General features: G+C 50.2%; 1 protein-coding gene across 1 annotated transcript in view; it reads right to left on the bottom strand.

The window, feature by feature from the left end:
• IREB2 (iron responsive element binding protein 2) overlaps positions 1–10,018 on the bottom strand; it is a 36,349-nt gene extending 26,331 nt beyond the window's left edge. The window contains exons 1-3 of the mRNA XM_055142297.1: positions 9,893–10,018; positions 8,555–8,644; positions 2,210–2,375 (exon numbers count right to left, since the gene is read on the bottom strand). Of these exons, the coding sequence (XP_054998272.1) occupies positions 2,210–2,375; positions 8,555–8,644; positions 9,893–9,911 (275 nt within the window). The 5' untranslated portion in view covers positions 9,912–10,018. The remainder of the gene's footprint in view (positions 1–2,209; positions 2,376–8,554; positions 8,645–9,892) is intronic.
• Positions 10,019–20,154: the final 10,136 nt, after the last annotated feature.

The following is a 20,154-nucleotide window of genomic DNA, read 5'->3' as shown; positions in this document are numbered from 1 at the left end:
ATGGAGAGCTTCATGGTACTCCCCCGTCTGAGGCCCCTTCTTCTGCATTCCATGTCAGGGCTCCCCCCTCCCGTTCCCAAGTTCCAACTACTCCAAAGCTTCCCGGTCACTGAGTACCACCCATAGCCTTCAATACACTGTACACCAACAGAATCTGGTCAGGGAGGACATGGCTCGTGCTCCCACTGAGCACGAGGAAGACAGCAGCATGGCAGGTGCTAAATGCACAACAAACACGCACACACAAGAGAGCAGCATGATGGACAAACCACATCTGGGAGATGGAGGTGAGAGTGATGCCCTCATGTGCCCAGTTAAAAGCCTACACCTTCCAATTCAACGGAAAGTTGAGTTTTTCAATAAATAATTCCTGGACGCCCAATTTGATGTGCAACAACTTTGGATTTTATCCCAAATATAGTAGAAGCCAACTGGCATATGGGGAATGATGTGCTCTGTATCAGCCTTTTATAACCAAATTACTCCACCTTCTGTGTCAAGACAAGACCACAGATCTTAAAAGCTGGAAGCAGAGGTTCCGAATCTTGGGACCGGAGATACAGCACAGCAGGGAGGGCAGTGGCTCTGCATGCAGCAGACCCAGGTTAATCTCCAGTACCCCAGACGGTCCCCTGAGTACCACCAGGAGTGATTCCTTCAGTGCACAGCCAGGTATGGCCCCAAAACAAGAATTTTTTTCTTTTTGGGTCACACCTGGTGATGCACAGGGGTTACTCCTGGCTCTGCACTCAGAAATCACCCCTAGAGGTGCTCAGGGGACATATGGGATGCTGGGAATCGAACCCGGGTCCGCCGCGTGCAAGGCAAATGCCCTACCTGCTGTGCTATTGCTCCAGCCCCCCAAAACAAGAATTTTTAAAAATTTTAGTTTTCATAAGGTTGTTCACATTAATTGATCACATTCAGTATTTCAACACCAATCCCAGCACCATTACACCTTCCCACCATCATTATTTAGAATTTTCCCACCACCATTCAAGCTTGCCTGCCAGAGACAGATGCCAGATAATTTATTTACTATTGCTTATTATGAATATCATGAGAGGCCACTTCTGAATTCTGAAATTGTAAATGGCTGGGTCCACAGACATCTCTGTACCATCTTAATCCATTTTGAGATTTATTTGGGAGTCTCTGGATCTAGACCATTGATGCGCTGAGATGGCGCCCAGAGGCAGATCGTTCGAGTGACAGCCAGGACCCCAAGCAGGTGGGAAGATGGGAAGGGCCAGCTGTCTCCACTGCCGCCAAAAATAAGAATTTTTAAAAAAACTCTTACAATTGTAGCTCAGGTAAATGAGAAAGAAATAATCTTATAACTCGCATTTGGACCAGATAGCAAGTACCCAAATACCAGACAATACTGGTATAGATCATACTTGGGCTCCAGATGAACCTCAAAGATAGAGTTGACGAGGGATGAGGACTATGTATGAGGAAGGAGAGTCATTAAAGTTGACAGGCAGATCCTTGCCTAGACCAACAAGAGAAAACTGTGATGGGGATGCCTTCCAAAGGAACAAGGAGGATGAGCAGGGCAATCAAGTATCCAACTTTGTACATGGTAAGTTTCAGAATCCTTTTACTTTTTGTGATGACAAGTAGGCATAAAACAGAAATGATTTTCTTAAAAATGGTAGAAGAAAACACGTTTCCATTTTTAATGAACTGCTTTGGTTTAGAGGGGCAATTTTAAAAACTATAATCTGAAGTCAGGGCAGCAGAATAGCGGGGAGGGTGCTTGCCTTGGGCACAGCTGACCTGGGTTCGATCCCTAGCATCCCACATTAGTACCCCAGGCACCACCACGACTAATTCCTGAGTGCAGAGCTAGGAGTAAGTCCTGAGCATCGCTGGGTGTGGCCCCAAAACTATAAAAATAAAAAAGCTATAATCTTCAAAATTAGAACCACCGCCACCACCATACGTACACCAGGAAGTCTGATTTTTTTTTTTTTTTTGGTTTTTGGGTCACACCCGGCAATGCACAGGGGTTACTCCTGGCTCTGCACTCAGGAGTTACCCCTGGTGGTGCTCAGGGGACCATATGGGATGCTGGGAATCGAACCCGGGTCGGCCGCGTGCAAGGCAAACGCCCTACCCGCTGTGCTATTGCTCCAGCCCCGGAAGTCTGATTTTAAAAGGGGAATTAAATAAATGTCTTTATGCAGAATAAACTCTCACTCACGTGAAGTCTTGAAGAAGAACACGGGCAGGGAAAAAGGGCACTTCAACATTGCTTTGTTTGGTTCTCCAGTCCAGGATGTTCATGACATCTTCCTTCTTCATTAAAAAGCCGTCACAATTGCGCACAGCAGCCTCCAGTAGGACCCGAATGGAGTAAGGCAGAGCATCTGATCCAAGAGAAAGAGCTGATATCAATCTCAGAAGCAGTGATGCCGATGCACTGTGGACATTTCAATAGCAGACAGAACGACCAGAGAAGCACTGGCTTCTTTCTTTAGAAGCATTTTCAGTTTAGCGAATGGGACAGAAATGACACTCATGTTAACTCCAGACTCTCTATACTTTTGGCTTTCCTAACTGGAAGAAACAAAGTCCTCCAGAGGCAGAGAAGCAAACCCTGCAGAAGCACTGCAGTGACTTGGGTAAGTTACCGCATGCAGCCGACCCGGGTTCAATCTCCAGCATCACACATGGCCCCCTGGGAGCATCACTGAGTGTGGCCCCAAAACAAAAACCAAAAAAACAACATAACCCTATTACTCTTGGTTACTACTTCAATAATACTATTTTAAATTTTTCAATCATATTAAGCCATCACACCAGATTCTGATATCCAGACGGCTTCTTAGAGAAGAACTCAATATGGTACTAAGTGAATGAATGAATCACAGTGATCCACGCAGGGATTACTAGTGACTTAAAAGAACTAAGATACTACCAGAGTAAATCGAAGGGGGAGCAGGTCAGGCTGGTGCCCGCCCAAACAGAGCCCCCAGCAGCCCCTTGCTTCCACAATCCAAATTCGACGCCATAACCCTGGTCTGACTCCACCATCTCAGGATGGATCTCACTGAGATATGATCTGCTGAAAATTCAGGTATGCAGATTTTGTGACTGAAATCTCCAGATTCTCTCAGGGTCAGGACAATCTACCACACACCACACACCCACACCCACACCCACCTCCCTGTACTTCCAGAAGCCTCGGCAGTCACATCCACACCCGAAAACTGCCACCCAATTAAAAAGCTACTCCAGCCCTAAATGAATATCGAATGCCCTGAACAACAATAAAAATCCCAAATGCCCTGAACAAACACAATGACCTCTTAGTACCTGTATTGCAAACCATAATGCACAAAAGGAAAAGGAGAGAGAGAATTGCCTCCCATAGAGGGAAGCTGGGGTGGGGGGTGGGTTGCTGGGGGGTGGTGGGAGGGAAACAGGGGACATTGGTGGTGGTGGAGGGATGGGGTACTGGATCATTGTGTGACTGAAACCCAATTATGAACAAGTTTGTAAAGGTCTATCTCACGTATGTTCAATTAAAAAAAATTTTTTTTTTTTTTTTTGCTTTTTGGATCACACCTGGCGTTGCACAGGGGTTCCTCCTGGCTCTGCACTCAGGAATTACTCCTGGCGGTGCTCAGGGGACCATATGGGATGCTGGGAATTGAACCCGGGTCGGTCGCATGCAAGGCAAACGCCCTACCTGCTGTACTATCTTTCCAGCCCCTAAAAAAAAATTTTAATATTTAAAAATTAATGTAGAGGGGCTGAAGCGATAGCACAGCGGGTAGGGCGTTTGCCTTGAACGCGGCCAACCCGGGTTCGAATCCCAGCATCCCATATGGTCCCCTGAGCACCGCCAGGGGTAATTCCTGAGTGCAGAGCCAGGAGGAACCCCTGTGCATCGCCAGGTATGACCCAAAAAGCAAAATAATAATAATAATAATAATGTAGAGTTAATGCCCGTTCAGTCACCTTAATCAGTGACTGAATAAATAGCAGTACTATTTAAAAAACATATTTTTTAAATACATTAAAAAAGTATTAAGATATTGATAAGATAGCGATCCCAGAATACTGCACTAAGAAAAAAAGCAGTACAAAACAGTGTTCGTTATACACTTTCAGTGATAAAAATACAGATTTTGCAATCTTATATAATTATATGATTATATAATTATAATCGTATTACATATATAAGTAGTATGCATTAAATACTTATACAATAGATGATCTATTTATACATATTTTGTTATCACATATGATTATATAAAAGCACAGTGTAAATCACATAATATATAATAAGAACACTTACAAAACATGTATACCATGCTATACACAATACACATTGTATGATATATTGCATAACTGTATTATACAATATAGTATACATGACATCACATCATAATATGCACTATGGCATGCAACACAGGCAACATCATATATTCCAAGTTACATGCATATCATAATATACAAGTTATTTATGTGATATTATTACATATTGCATCTGTGATAGCTACCTGTCATATATATGTTGTCATATAATATTGTATAACATGCATTGTGTCCTACATATGTTGAATCACGTATTGCTGTTATATATTGTATATTGTTTATGTGATGTCACAGATCCTATTTTATATAAATTACATAATGATATATAATCATATATACTATATTGTATGTGTTATGTGATAACTTAATATATAATACATTAGTATATTGTTAAACTATATTTTATATATTATGAATACATTACATAAGTATTATGTGATAATACATTATAAATCATTGTTATATAACTATATGCAATAATTATACTGCTCATATAAATTATGTTAAAGTAATTGTGTAGTATTTATAATTTATTCTTAAACAGTAATAACATATTTCACATAATTGTATAACTTACACATTTACCAAGTATATAAAATTTCTGTATATCCCCCAGATATAACTACCTACAGAAAGATATATACTAAAAGGCAAGAATTCGAAGGGAAACACCCCCCCATCCCTTAGTACTAACACGAATTCTAAAACTCATTATGTACATCAGAAAGCTAACTATTGGGGCTGGAGTGATAGCACAACGGGTAGGGCATTTGCCTTGCACGAGGTCGACCCAGGTTCAATTCCCAGCATCCCATATGGTCCCCTGAGCACCGCCAGAGGTAATTCCTGAGTGCAGAGTCAGGAGTAACCCCTGTGCATCGCCAGGTGTGATCCAAAAAAAGAAAGCTAACTATACTTTTATTACTATGACTGAAAACAAAGGTTTTCAGGAGTGATGATACATGAATACATAACAGCAGAAGTTAATTTCTTGATTGCTTTCCCTTGGAACCATGGGTACAAACACGATTTTTTAGTTTTGAAAAAATAACGACTTTCAGTGAAAATTTAAAACAATGACAACCCTACAAACAACCCTGTAACAGCTTGCTGTTTCTAAATACTATGTCCCTTTGGCTCTGCACTCAGAAACCACTCCTGGTCTACTCAGGGGACCCTATAAGGTGCTGAGAATCAGCCACGTGCAAGTACCCTACTCACTGTATTATCTCTCCAACCCTATTTCCCATTTTTGAAAACCAAAATTCCAGAACTGGAGTGACAGTACGGCTAGTAGAATGTCTGCCTTGCATATGGTTGACAGATTCCATCCCTGGCATCCCACATGGGCCCACCAGGAGTGACCCCTGAGTGCAGAGCCAGGAGTTAGCTTTAAGAAAAAAAAAAGCACAGAACATTTTGGAGAAATAAAAAAAAAAAAAAAGAGCGACAAAATGAGCCTCCAATATTTTGTGTTAAAAAATAAAGTTTTCTGGAGGCTAGAACAATAGCATAGTGGGTAGGGCGTTTGCCTTGCAAGCAGCTGACCCGGGCTCGATTCCCAGCATCCCATATGGTCCCCTGAGCACCGCCAGGAATAATTCCTGAGTGCATGAGCCAGGAGTAACCTCTGTGCATTGCTGGGTGTGACCTAAAAAGCAAAAATAAATAAGCAAATAAAAATAAAGTTTCCTAAGATTAATAGGCACCCTCATGGATCAATCGCATCAAAATTAATGATGACTACAACTCCCTGAATACATAAATACCTAAATAGCTCTTAGTTCATAAAGACTAAAAAGGAAAGAAAAACAGTAGTCTTCATTAATCATCAACGGATACTGTTCAGAGCAACTCATTACCCGGAAAACTGACAAAAAGGGAGAATTCAATCATTAATCTTTCCTGATTTCAAATAATTTATGTAGAGTTCATCAATGTGGAAGTATTACAGCTAATATAGGGGCCAGAAATAGGGCAGGGGTACGGGCTTGCTTTGCACACAGCTGAACTGGGTTCGATCCCCAGCACCTCATCTGGTCCCGAGCCTGCTAGGAAGAGTAGAGTCAAGAGTAAGCTCTGAGTACTGCCAAGTATGGCCCAAAAACAAAAAGAAAAGAGAAAAAGATGGCGTAAAACGGTTTCTGTTCTTTGCAAAATGTGTAAAGTTCAAAGTTAAATAGTTGATTTAGATATCAATCACACATACAGGGGTCAGAGGTACAGTACAGCAAGTGGGGTGTTTGCCTTGCAGTTGTACCATCCAGGTTCGATCCCTGGCACCCAGTATGGTTCCCAGAGCCTGCCAGAAATGATCTCAGAATGAGGAGCAATTCCTGAGCACCACTGTGTGGCCCAAAAACAACATAAGTTATTAGTATTAACAACTGGCAAATTAAGTGGGCTTTGTAAAAACTAAATCAGACCATGAAATCTACCAGACTGAAGAAGTAAAGAATATCACCTTAAAATCTCAGACAGGGGCCAGAGGGATGGCACAGCTGGGAGGGCGCTGGCCTTACATACAGGTCAACCAGGTCCCCCGAGGACCACCAGGAGTGATTCCTGAGAGCAGGGCCTGGAGGAAAGCCCTGAGCATTTCAGGCTGTATCAGTCAAAACTAAATAAGAATCACAAAAGCACAAAGCTCTCTCCAAAACTGAGTGCAACAGATTTGATAATGATCTTTTGAAGAACTTCACTACAAAGTCCAAAAAGATTCCTTGTTCTTCCTAACAGGTCTTCCTTTCCTTGACCTGGCTGACAGTCACCCAAATGTTAATGAAGTCAAGACTCCACCCAGGATCATGGGGTTCAGCCAAGTTCAGTCTTCCGAGAACTCAGTGAATAATTTGACTATGACCCAGAGCCTGCAAAAGTACGCCAAAACATGCTGCGCAGGGCAGAAAAAGCATGCCCAGGTGCTGGAAACTCAGTGGGCCCTGCTGATGACTCCTATGTCAAACTATGGCAGTTTAAGAATTGCGGTCATTATTGACTTAATTTCATTGTAGGGGCTAGAGACATATTACGGCAGGCAGGGTACTTGCCTTATACATGCAGACACCGGTTCAATGCCCCAAGTACCCCATATGATCCCTCAAGCACTGCCAGACGTGATCCCTGAGCACAGAGGTAGGAGTAAGCTCTGAGCACCACTAGGTGTGCCCCCCCCCAAAAAAAACAAATAAAAAAACAAGACGTACACTTAATAGCAAAAAGGTATCACCAGTAATATGGCCATTTTTGAACTGCATCAGTCATTTCTTTGGGGAAGGGAAACACTTCTTCATTGAGATCATTGAGATTTTTATATGTCACTGTATCACTGTCATTTGCTTGAGCGGGCACCAGTAACATCTCCATTGTGAGACTTGTTACTGTTTTTGGCATATCGAATATGCCATGGGTAGCTTGCCAGGCTCTGCCGTGCAGGCGAGATACTCTCGGTAGCTTGCCGGGCTCTCCAAAAGGGGCAGAGGAATTGAACCCGGGTCGAAGGCATGCAAGGCAAACAACCTACCCACTGCGCTATCGCTCCAGCCCCAATAATGAGAAATTTTGATATGAGCTCACATCATCCTCAAACAAACGTTTTCTCAAGAATTTTTAAAAACAGAGTTCTGTGGGGCCAGAGCAATAGTACAGCAGGTAGGAGCTTGCCTTGTACACAGTCGACCCAAATTCAATCTCTAGTATCCCATACAGTTCCCCAAGCCTGCCAGGAGTGATTCCTGAGCACACAGCCAGGAAAAAGACTAGAACACAGTGAGGTGTGGCCCAAAAACAAAAGGTAAAAAAAAAAAGAGCAATGTATCAGTGTACCACTTAAACAGTGTGGTGATAGATTAAAAATTTATTCACATAAGCTTGACAACTGTGCTTTTACTGTTTTAATCTTTTACTTTTCTGGTGCTGGGATCTGAACCCATGTCTCTGTGCATGAAAGGCATACACTTTATCTTCAAGTTACATCCCTGGTCTACATTTTACTAGAAACTAAACACAAGGAAACTGACACAGAGCTGGAGCTACAGACCGTACAGTGGGTCAGATCTTTGCCTTGGATACCACCAGTGCAGGTTTGATCATCCTTCACCAGCAGAGTAACATCCCAGGAAACCCCCAGGACTTATCCTTGATCCCAGAGTCAGGGGGAAGTCCTGAGCACAGTGGGTGTGGCCCAAAAATAAATGAATTTTTATAACTTAAGCAACATTACCATACTTGGTGCCTCCAAGTTTAGGGACATTGAAGAACTTCTTATGTGAACTGTCATCTAATGTTTCAATAAGGGTCTCAAAGACATAACCTGAAAGAGGAAAAAAATACTTTCATTACACACACACTGCTTTAGGGTACTTTCATCATTCAAAGTAAAAATACCTGAAAAGCATCTGTATACAATAAAATTTTAGAACTCTACTTTAGAATTTGCAGCGGTGGAAAAATATGTTTGTACTTCCCCAGTAAGCCATAGCCCCAGGTTGCTGAGGAACTGAATTTTTCATTTTATGCAATTCTAATCTAAAAAGTTAAGGTCACAAGTGTACTACTCTATACCATGAATCCTGTGGAGCAAAACATGGTAAACTTCTGAACGGAACAGCAGGGACACCTGGAAGGACCGTGATAATCACATAAAAGGCACGCCTTGAACACGGCTGCTAGCGGGCAGCACCCCCAGGTGGCCCAGGCCCCTCACCCATCACCACCCGGCACAGCGGACAAGGCGTCTCTTGGCCAAGCCCAGGACCGGCTTTCACAGAGCTATGAAAGGCCAACGCAGGGACCACCGGGAGTTGCAGCCGACCCCACACTGACCCCACCCCGAACACGTCCCTCCCTCTGTGGGCTGAAGGCCCCGCGCGTGCTGCACGGGACCACACAGGGTCCAGGGGGCAGCAGCCGGACCCGGGGGCCGGCGGGGGAACCCGGGGTGCAGCGGCCGGACAGAGGGCCGGGTGTGTGGGGGACCCGGAGGGGCAGCAGCCGGACAGAGGGGCCAGAGGGAGGAATCAGGGTGGGGGGCCGCGGCCGGACAGAGGGGCCAGGAGAAGGGACCCGGGGGGCAGCGACCGGACACGGGGGGAGGCGGGGGACCCGGGGGACAGCAGCCGGGCAGAGGGGACTGGGGGGGGTTGGGACCGGGGGCAGGGGGTTGGGACCCGGGGGCAGTGGCCAGACACAAGCCGGGGAGGGACCCGGGGCAGCGGCTGGAGACAGTAGCCGGACAGAGGGGACGGGTGGGGGGGAATGGGGTTGGGACCCGGGGGCAGTGGCCAGACACAAGCCGGGGAGGGGCCGGGGGCAGCGGCTGGAGACAGTAGCCGGACAGAGGGGACGGGTGGGGGGGGATGGGGTTGGGACCCGGGGGCAGTGGCCAGACACAAGCCGGGGAGGGGCCGGCGGGGGACCCGGGGGCAGTGGACAGACACAGGCCGGGGTGGGCCCGGGGGCAGCGGCCGGACACGGGGGCCGGCTGGGGGACCCGGGAGGCAGCGGCCGGACAGAGGGCCGACGGGAACCCGGGGCGAGGCAGAGGCCGGACAGGGCTCACCGGCGCTGCGCGCGGCCATGGCCCGACCATAGCAGCCCGAGGCCGGGACGGGCGGCGGCGGCGGCGGCGGCAGCGGCGGCGGCAGCGGAGGAGCGGGGCGGCCTCCGCGGGCGGAAGCAGCGGAAACACCGCGAGACGCGCAAACACCACGAGAGCCGCGAGAGATCGGGATCTGTGCCGAACTCTCGCGAGGGTTCGGGAGCGGGGACAAAGAAGGGGCGGGCCCGGGCTGTGGCGCTACTTGGCTGCGTCCCAACACCTCACGCCGCCCCCTTTCTTCCTACCACCAGTCCCCGGGTCCCGCCCTACTCCTGCGGGGCCCCAACCTGCCCAGAAGCCTCAGACCCTTGCCCAGAGCCGTGTCCACACCTCGATGCCCCACAAGGCCTTCAGCTGGACTCCAAGTCAGGAGCCAGCACAGAGGGGCGCAGGAACGCCTTGTGTGCGAGACAGTCCCCGGTGTCCCCAAGCAGCACCACGCTGTCAGTCCAGCAGACACATAGCTCTGGGCGCGTGTGCCAGGAGTGACCCCCTGTCCAGCAGACACGCAACGCTGGGCGCATGTTGCCGGGAGTGACCCCTGGGACATGAGCACTCCTGGGGAGGTCCCTCAAAAAAATAACGAGCACCCTGAATTCATTGTTTTTTCCCTGGAAGTCCACTGTTCCTTTTGCGTTGCCTCTAAGCTGCATCAATGTGTGGGGCTAGAGAGCTAGGACAGCGGGTAGGTCGCTTGCCTTGCACGCAGTCCACCAGGATTTGATCCCCAACATCCTATAGGCTCCCCCAAGTGCTGGCAGGAGTGACCCTTGAGCATCACCAGGTGTAGCCAGAAACAAAAATAAACAAAAACAGGAGATAGCAATAGTTGTCTCTCGGTGAACTATCTCAGTAGCACTAATATTCACCCAGTTTTTCAAACCAGAAACCAAACAACATCTTTGACTTCTTCACCCTAGGCCTGAAATAATGACCTGAGCCCTATAGAAATCTACTTAATGTTGGGCCAGAGCAATGATAGAGCAGGTCAGGTATGCAACAGACCCAGGTACAATCCCCGCACCCCATATGGTCCCCCGAGCCCTCCAAGAGTGATCCCTGAGTGCAGGGCCAGGAGTAACACTTGAGCATGGCTGGAGGTGGCCCAAAAACAAACAGGAAGAGAGGAGAGAGGGAGGGAAGGAGAGAAAAGAAAGAAGAGAAAAGAAATCCATTTAGCGTTCTGTAGCCAGCAGGGGGAGCCTGGATAGCAAATTCGTTGGACAAGACCATCACTGGGCACTGGAGAGTCATCTCCACCTTCCATGGCAGGCACCCTGCTGTCTGTAGGCACTGGTCTCATTAAAGCCCAGGATTGCACTGCGGTGGGCAGGTGGCCAGTCTTGTCACTCTTTAAATAATGGCACCTAGAGGGCAAGTCACTTTTTCTCAAAGTCAAACCTTCTTGTAGCTATTATTTGCAAATGCATGGGCTCTTCAAAAGCCTTTCCAGTGATTCAGAAAGCCCAGTTCCCTTTTTGACAGCCCTATTAGGAGAAATCAAAACTGAAGAGAGGCAGCTTCCTCCTTGTTTGGGTTATGTGCTAACATCAAAGAATTTGGTAAAATTGACTAATGGGCCCTGGCTCCAAAATTTTTTTTCATAATACTTCTTGGTTTCCTATGTTGAGTAAATATTACAAACTACACAGAGATGGAAAACCTGACCGCCAGGAAACCAACAGTCCTGCCGGGAAGGCTGTCCATGCGGTCAGGGGAAGATAAAGCCGTTTCTGTGTAGGGGTGTGAAATAGCTTCGCACAGGGCCAGAGTAGGAGAAGCCCCAGAGCAGTAGGCTGTGGGGTGGCGCCTCTGCAGATGCCGTCTTAAGAGCATCCTCCTCTGGCCCGTGCCCAGGCTGCCCCTCTTGCTGGCTCCTCAGTGGCCTGGCATGTGAGACTGGATACCGGGATCTGGAGTCTGCCCGCTCCCAGCCCCTCAGACAACAGTGGCACAGAGCTAGAGGAAGGCCCCATGACCTCAGGCATCAATGCCGCCAGTGAGGGACTGTACAGGCTCTGTTCAGCAGGATAGAGCCGAGCTTCACTCCGGCTTGAACTGGACTTGGGCAGGCTTCCCGTCTGCTCCCTGGAGCCTCATCCGGGCATGTCCTCCGATACCCAGGGCTGGGGTCACGTTGCCAGCTGCCCTCCACCACTTGGCCTCCCGGATGACACCTAGGAACAACCCTCTGACCTTTCCCCACAGCCCCATCTCTGGGAAGCTTCCTGCTTGATAAACTGGCTTTGCTGCAGAGTCTGTGTTTGTACTCAAGAGGGGGAAAGAGAAGCTTTCAGGCCCCAAGAGCTGAGCAGCTGTGGGGTATGGGTGGGGGGGGGGAGTGGGAGGAGTGCCGGAAATTGTTGTCCAGCTTCTTTTGGTTTGATTTTGGGCCACACCCGGTGGAATTCAGGGCTATCACTCCTGGAGGGCTCACAGGATTGAACGCAGGCCAGCCACATACAAGGTAAGTGCCCTATCCGTTGCCCCAAGAATTTTCTCTTTCTCCTTTGCTAGGGTCCCCAAAGTTCTTCTTAAGCTGTTGTGAATGTGCCTGCTGCACTAGATTCAAGAAGGCTTGCAGTCTTGACCTGGGCTTGACTCGACACCCTGACTTTCTGCTGTGCTCACCTTGGGCTTCCACTCGGAGCCCCGGTTACCTCATCTGTAAGATTAGAACATGCCAGTACCTCCTGGGGCCAACCTAGGGATTAAGCAAGAGGGGGTGGCAGGGTCCCCAACACAGTGACCAATGCCCATCAAAGGACAAGACTGCCGCCTCAGCTCCTCAAAAGAGGGGGACCGGGAGCTGGAGGGACAGTACAGTGGGGAGGACTCTAGCCTTGTACCCTCCAATCCCAGGTTTGATTCCCAATATCCCATTGGGTCCCCTGAGCCCAACAGGGGTGATTCCTGAGTGAGCCAGGAGTCCTGAACATCATCATGTGTGGCCCAATCCCCACTCCCCAAAAAAGGAGGATTCTAGACTGGCACATGGGTTCTAGGTTGATGCGAGGTCCAGGCATCCCCGTTTCACCCGTCCCACTCAGTTCTACCCTCATGGAAGCAGCCCTGTCCCTAATGAAATTGTTTGTGACTCAGAAGGAAATAGATGTGAGTCACTAGCACATTCCAGGGTTACTTCCAAGAGGCCAGTGCTCAGTAGGGGGAAGGCAGGACTTTTCCCATCAGGCTGCTCGTCCTCCCATAACGGTCCCAGGACCAGTCAGGAAGCAGCTCTGGCTGGCTCTCCATTGCCTGCAGCAGGAGTTCTGCCCTGCCTTAGGAAGTCCATTCAGCTAATTCTGACTCCATCTGAATTTCCCACAGGTCATGAACAAGGTGCAAGACCAGACAAAGTGCCAAAAATACTGGGAGGAATGGGAGGGGGGAGCAATAGTACAGTGGGAAGACATTTGCCTTATGTGCTGCTGACCCGGGTTCAATCCCCAGCACCCCACATGAGCTCCCCAGCCCACCAGGAGTGATTCCCAAGTGCATAGCCAGGAGCCAGCCCTAAGCACCACTGGGTGTGACCCCAAAAACAGACAAAAATCCTGAGAGGAGATATACCCTAAGCATCCTCTTTCTGGAGCCCGTGAGAACAGAGACACTCACAAATGGTCTCTCTGGAGCCCACAGTCAGGCCAGTGTCACCCCTGCACTCCCTGATTCCCCAGGGGCCTGGTCTGCACCCTGCACAGCACCTCAAGGTACCACTCCTCAAGTATACAATGTGCCCAGCCTCCTCTGTCTGTCTCATTAAAACCTTGTCACATAATCATTAGGTCCTCTGGGATGCAAACCCAGAGGACATTGGTGCCCCAAACACATAATTTCATGGCAGCACACCTGGACACAGCCATTTCATCTTCTGCACGTTCCACTTGGATGGGTGTCATCCCCACAAGGAGAGGGCTGTGCTCAATCACGGCCCTCGCCCTCCACCTGTCACCAGCACCTCCCCACAGCATGCCCCGGTTCATGCCACCAGGAGGTGTGACTGCAGGCAAACGAGCGCTCGCTGGGCACCTGGCACTGTCAACAAGACACTGGAAAACGCTGAGCACAGAAACTGCTCTCCTTTCCAGAGAAGGAAACTGAGGAATGTGCTTGCATAGAATCAGCAATCAGCTGCAAAGCTGACCCTGAGGAGCGTGCCAGCTTGCTCTGGGCCTGTGTGGCCCACTCCCAGCCTACTCGCAGGTGGAAGGGCCTCAGGCTGGTGCATGCATGCCTTGGCCCTTCCCAAGAAAGGAACAGCTCCCAGGCAGCCCTTGGCATGGAACTAGACGAGACGCAGAGTCCTCTAGCCAGGGAGGGCTCCTTCCAGGCCTTGGGCCATGGGTGGTGCAGCAGGAGTTTCCTGGCCCTGGGTGAGACGCCTCTAGGATCGGTTGCAACAGCAGGTCATGTGTGCATCATCTGGAATCCAGGAGCTGCCCCAAGTCCTGGGTCACGGAGCCACATGAAAGGCCTTCCTGGGGCCTGCCCACCCCCTTCCTGCGGGGAATCTTGGGGTGCCGAGTTGTTGCAGCAGTCGCTCAGGTCTCCGTGGGGCAGGAGGGAGGCTGTGTCCTCGTTCTGTTTCTCCAATGTGTTTGTAATCAACTCAGTTCTCTGCCTGATTCTCTTTCCCCATCTCCTCAACGAGTGGAGCCGCAGGAGAGGAGGCAACAATCAGAGGGGCTTATTTCACCCACCCCCACCCCAACTCCCCTCCACATTCCAGATTCTCTGACCTGCACTCGAGAGGGGTAGGGGCAGTGGGGTCAGGGGAGGATTCCCCATCACCACTCAGCTCCTCCTCACTTCCAGAGAAGACAACCACAGTCGGGCCCTGAGCATAGCCCAGTAGGGAAGGTGTTTGCCTTGCAATGCGTGGCGGACCCAGGTCCAATCTCTGTCATCCCACAGGGTCCCCTGAGCACCACCAGGAGTACGTACTGAATGCAGAACCAGGAGTAACCCCTGAGCATTGGGTCACTGGATGAGACCCAAAAAGCCAAAAAAAAAAAAAGACAACTACAGTCAGAACTGAACAAGATGGCTCTCTAGCAGGGAAGAGGGAAAAGGAAAGTGCGAAGGAGGGAGGGGAGAGAAAAGAGAGCACCGAGGGAAGAGGGATGGAAGGGAGGAGAGAGAGCAGAAGGTTGTACAGAGGAAGGGAGAGAGAGATGAAAGGAGGGACAGATGAAGAAGGGGAGGCTGGCTGTGAGGAAGACCCAGGGCAGGAGTACAGAGGGTGGGAGGAAGACGGTGTGGCAGGAGGGCGGCTGGTGGAAGGAGGTGAGAGAGACATGAGGGAAGAGGAGAGAGAAGTCTCCTTATTCCGGACTCTGATTTCTCAGGGCCACCCTGGACAGTGTTCCATGTCCGAGGGTCCCTCCCAGCCGTCCAGTGCTCAAGCAAGCATGCCGTGCAGTCTGCAGCGTCATTTCTCAGATCCAAGTCTCAGCCCTGGCTCAAGGCAGGCTGTTGCTTCCTCCAGCTGCAGCTCTGACGCTTTGGCTGGGCTCTTGTATATTTCCATTTGCACAAGAGGAGAAGCAGTCGTAGCTCAGAGCAACCATCCCAACTAGAGCCTCTTCGCCACCTTCCATGCCATCCCTTAATCACTGCCACATGCTGAGTGAAGGTACAACTGGGGCGACTGAGGAGCATGGACCGGGAGCTGGGCATGTGGCATATCAGGACTGTGCAGGTCAGGGTCCAGGCCAGCGCAGCAGCCAGGCCTTCTGTTAGTCCCTGTCTGTGCCCTGAGTGGCGGGACACATGCTTGACTCTGGGAGACAAACTCGGGCCCTGAGTGATGAGGGCCCAGGTGGACCTGCTCGGGGCTCCCTTAGGGATGCTCACGGCCCCATCTCCACGGGGCCCAACCGAGCCTTAACCAACAGTACAGGCAAGTGCGGGAGAAGTGGGGTGTGGCTCTAGGCAGGTCCTGCTGGGCAGCACTGCAGGATGGCCTGGAGATGCCCCTGACACCCCCCACCCACCCCGCCAAAAGGGGCTGCAGAGGCCCAGCCCTTCCACACCCTGCTCCTCACCCAAACAGAAGCTTCTCCTTCATTTTGGGGTTTTTTTTTTTCTTTTTGGGTCACACCTGGCTATGCACAGGGGTTACTCCTGGCTCTGCACTCAGGAACCACCCCTGGCGGTGCTCAGGGGACCATATGGGATGCTGGTTCTCCTTCATTTTGGAACTCACTATCCCTGCCTCACCCCTTTCCTTCCTGGGCATCTGGGGAAGACAAAACCAAGACCATGCAAGAAAGCAGACACCAACAAGAATGTTGATGCTCTAGTGGGCAAGTAAACAGCACACAGATCATTTCAGCTCAAGCCATGTTCAGGGACTGTAGGATGACATTACTTTGTCCTCTCCCACCTTGCCACGAGGAGCTTGTCCCGGTTTTTCCCGGAGTTTAGGCTTACCCCAGTCTCACGCATCAAGGTGTTCCCGAATCTCTCCCATCCCTTTGTTTAGCTGTAATCACTTCTCTATGCTCTCTTCCCCCAAAGAGTTAATCAGCTTCTCCCCCTAATCTGACTGCTAATTTGTAAGATCAGACCTTCCTAGGATACTGAATTTATATTATATAAGTTAATATTGCCTTTCTCCTCTTCTTGTGCCTTTTGAATAATTTACTTTAAAGCAATGTCTTTTTTGTATAGACACGAGAAGACAATATTATGCTTTTGTAATTTGGGATTTAATTGGCCTCAAATATTATTCCCTTCAGGGCATCTGCTTTCTTCATTTAAGCCTCAGTTACCCTCAGTTCCTAGCACCCCAAAAACAGGGTCCCGACGAGGGATGGGACAGATCCAGGGCAAGCGGTGAGTTATGTGCTACCCTGGCATCGAGATGGGCCTGGCCAAAGTGCCTAATTCTTAACTATAAGTTAAGAGCTTGATCATAGACAAATGCTGTCATGATCCAAAAGTAATGACAAGACTAGGACCCTGCTAGGGATAGGAAAGACTGATCTGGCCTGAGTACTATAGTCTGAGATTGAGATGGCCCCAGGAGAGCTATTCTATAAGCTTTAATGCATTTCTTATTGTGTCCATACAAAATGATTAATATTATGAATTCTTATATGTTTGCTGGCTGAGGAGAGGAGAAACACACTCATGGGACTCCGCCTTTGGGTGGATCCTCCTGCTGAAAGGGAGTCAGTCCTAGGAGAAGCATCCCCTGAGGGAAAGGAAACTTACCTATTGATTGTGACCACACCTATATGTACACCCCAAACCCCTCATGCTGTGGAGATTTAACAAGGCTGTAAAAGTGGGTTGGGGGGCCAGATCCACAGATCCAGAGAGAGATCCAGAACCGGGAAAGAAGCAGAGAGAGAAAATGAAATAAGGGGCTGGAGAGATAGCACAGCGGGTAGGGCGTTTGCCTTGCACGCGGCCGACCCGGGTTCAAATCCCAGCATCCCATATGGTCCCCTGAGCACGGCCAGGGGTAATTCCTGAGTGCAGAGCCAGGAGTAACCCCTGTGCATCGTCAGGTGTGACCCAAAAAGCAAAAAAAAAAAAAAGAGAAAATGAAATAAACTGATCAAGCAACCAGTTTGGCCTTCTCCTTCCATCGCCTGCCCTTGACCGACAGCACACACAGCGGTTCCAGGGCACCGAACGTGGGCGGTGAGGCAGAGCCGCCCGGAGAGCCCGCCAGTGCACACACCCCTCGGCATACCTTAGTTTTTTACAAGGGACTGGCTCTGGCCTGGCAGATTTCCTGAAGGAGGTGACACTGAAAGGTGCCCTGGGGATGATGACCACCGATCCACCCCCTGCTTCTCTCAATCCACCTGCACAGAGAGTACCGCCCTCCACACTGGGTCAGATGACCCACCATCCATCCCTGTCCACTCACCTGCCATAGCACCTGACCATGCCTTGGCTCTGGCCAGCCCTGATGGTCACCGGACACACCTGCTTAGATTTCCCCATCTTCCCAGTCTGCAGGGCAAAGTCCAAATTCCAGGGCAGGGCCACTCAGTCTTTGTGCCTGCAGCACCCACCCCCACCCCCCCCACCCCCCACCCCCGCCCAGGCTTTCCCAGACCCCTCTGCGGTGTCTGCTCTGCATCAGTATCCACTCCCACCCGTGCCACCACCCCACCCATGCATGCCAGACAGCAGAGGCCTCACCTTCCACCTGGGCAGTGGCAGCACCAGGTCCAGCACCTGGCACGGAAGGGGAGTTCTGTTTCCTGAGGGTGTGCATTTCCTGCCCAGGGCCACTCGATCTGGCACCGCAGAGAGGATGCCAGCTGGAGATCCTTCAAGGGCGGCTTTGCCAGCAACGCTTGGTCACAACCTTGCAGGCTGATGGAGTCATCGACACAGCCATAAAGACTTGCAGACGCTGGGCTCCCCTGCTGTGTTCCGGCAGAAACGCCTGGTGAGGCTGTGTGCTGGTTCACACCACGCCAACACTCGACTGAGCTGCCCGCCGAGGGGAAGAACATGTAGTCATGGCACGGAACCTCAAGCCTCACTGGGACAATAGTACAGTGGGGAGGGCACTGGTCCTGCGTGCACAGTCAACCCGAGTTCAATCCCTGGCATCCCAGACGGTCCCCCCAGCCCCACCAGGGGTAATTCCTGAGTGTAAAACCAGGAGTAAGTCCTGAGCACTGCCAAGTGTGGCCAAAGACAAACAAAAAAGACCTATTAGCAAATGAATAAAAAATAGAAAAGGGAGATATAGAACCGTGTCACTAAAGTCACAACTGGCACAGCAGGGAGGGCACTTGCCTTGCACACAGCACACCCGGTTCAATCCCCAGCATTCCATATGGCCCCCCCAAGCCCTGCCAGGAGTTATTCCTGAGCACTGAGCCAGGAGTTTACCATTGAGCACTACCAGATGTGACCTAAAGACAAATATATATGTATATATGTACATATAAAACATTTTGCAATCTAGGCAAAATGGAAAAAGATGTACTGTTTCTAACTTTGCAAGATGTCAAAAAAAAACCACAAAAGGGACTGGAGTGATAGCACAGCGGGTAGGGCGTTTGCCTTGCACGCAGCCAACCCGGGTTCGAATCCCAGCATCCCATATGGTCCCCTGAGCACCATCAGGAGTAATTCCTGAGTGCATGAGCCAGGAGTAACCCCTGTGCATTGCTGGGTATGACCCAAAAAGCAAAAAAAAAAAAAAAAAAACTTTGCGAGATGGTGTGCAAGAAGAAATCAGTGTGGGCTGTGGCAAAGTAATCAGACTGAAGGACAGAAAGGGGGACTAAGGGGCATCAATCTTTCTTTTTCAAAACTCAAACACCACCAGCAGAGAAAAGGTCATTCAGGAATCAGCCAGTGAGGCTAGAGCCCTGGAGGGCAGGTGGTGATGGCCCTCGGGCTGCTGCTGGCCCTGGCTCCATGTGGAAAGCAAAGGGAGGTTGTCACCTTCAGGGTCACCTGAGCTGAGTCTCTCAGACCACCATGGCAGGGACTGGGGTCAGAGTTTCCCTCCTCCCTTCCTCTCCAACACTGACCCCGCCTCCAGCCCGGCTTGGGGGCAAAGAGAGGGCCCCTCTGGATGAGTGCAGGACCATTGGAGCAGGACCCCCAGGGGCTTCAAGGAGCAGGGGCCAGGCTGAAACCTCCAGGTTCTGTGAGGGTCCCCTTGGCACTGGGACCTTGAGCTGTGAGTGCTTAGCGCCTCTCCAGAACCAGGTGTGTGCCCTGCATTCCCATCCAGCACGTACAGAGGGCAGGGCTGCCGTGTCCTAAATGGCAAACGTCCTTCTGGGGAAGATGCCAGCAACTCCCCCACCCCCCTGCCAATCTCCCGCAATTGCGGCCCAGAGCCAGAGCAGCGTTTCCTGTGCGTGCTCTCTCAAGTGCTCTTCAGCCCCCTTCATGGCAACGGGCACGTCTGCAGCCACTTGGCGCTGCAGCAGGAAGCCCTCCATGCCTGCCGAGGCACCTGCCCGTACTGCCGCCCATGCCCCACTGACTTCAGACTCTCCTATCGTGTGGCAGGGTTCCCGTCACCTCCTCTCCACTGGCTGGGCTGAGTCCAATTGATGGTGTGGAAGAAAATTTGTCATTTACCCTGAGTGGTTTCATCTCCGTGGGTTTTTATTTTGTCTCCTGTGGTGATGCTCAGGGGTTACTCCTGGCTCTGCACTCAGGAATTTGTCCTGTTGGTTCTTGGGGGACCATATGGAATGCGGGGATTGAACCCGGGT

This window comes from Sorex araneus, chromosome 6 (genome assembly GCF_027595985.1).
Source record: "Sorex araneus isolate mSorAra2 chromosome 6, mSorAra2.pri, whole genome shotgun sequence".
In the NCBI taxonomy this organism is placed as follows: Eukaryota; Metazoa; Chordata; class Mammalia; order Eulipotyphla; family Soricidae; genus Sorex; species Sorex araneus.
This window is presented reverse-complemented; position numbering and strand designations above follow the sequence as displayed.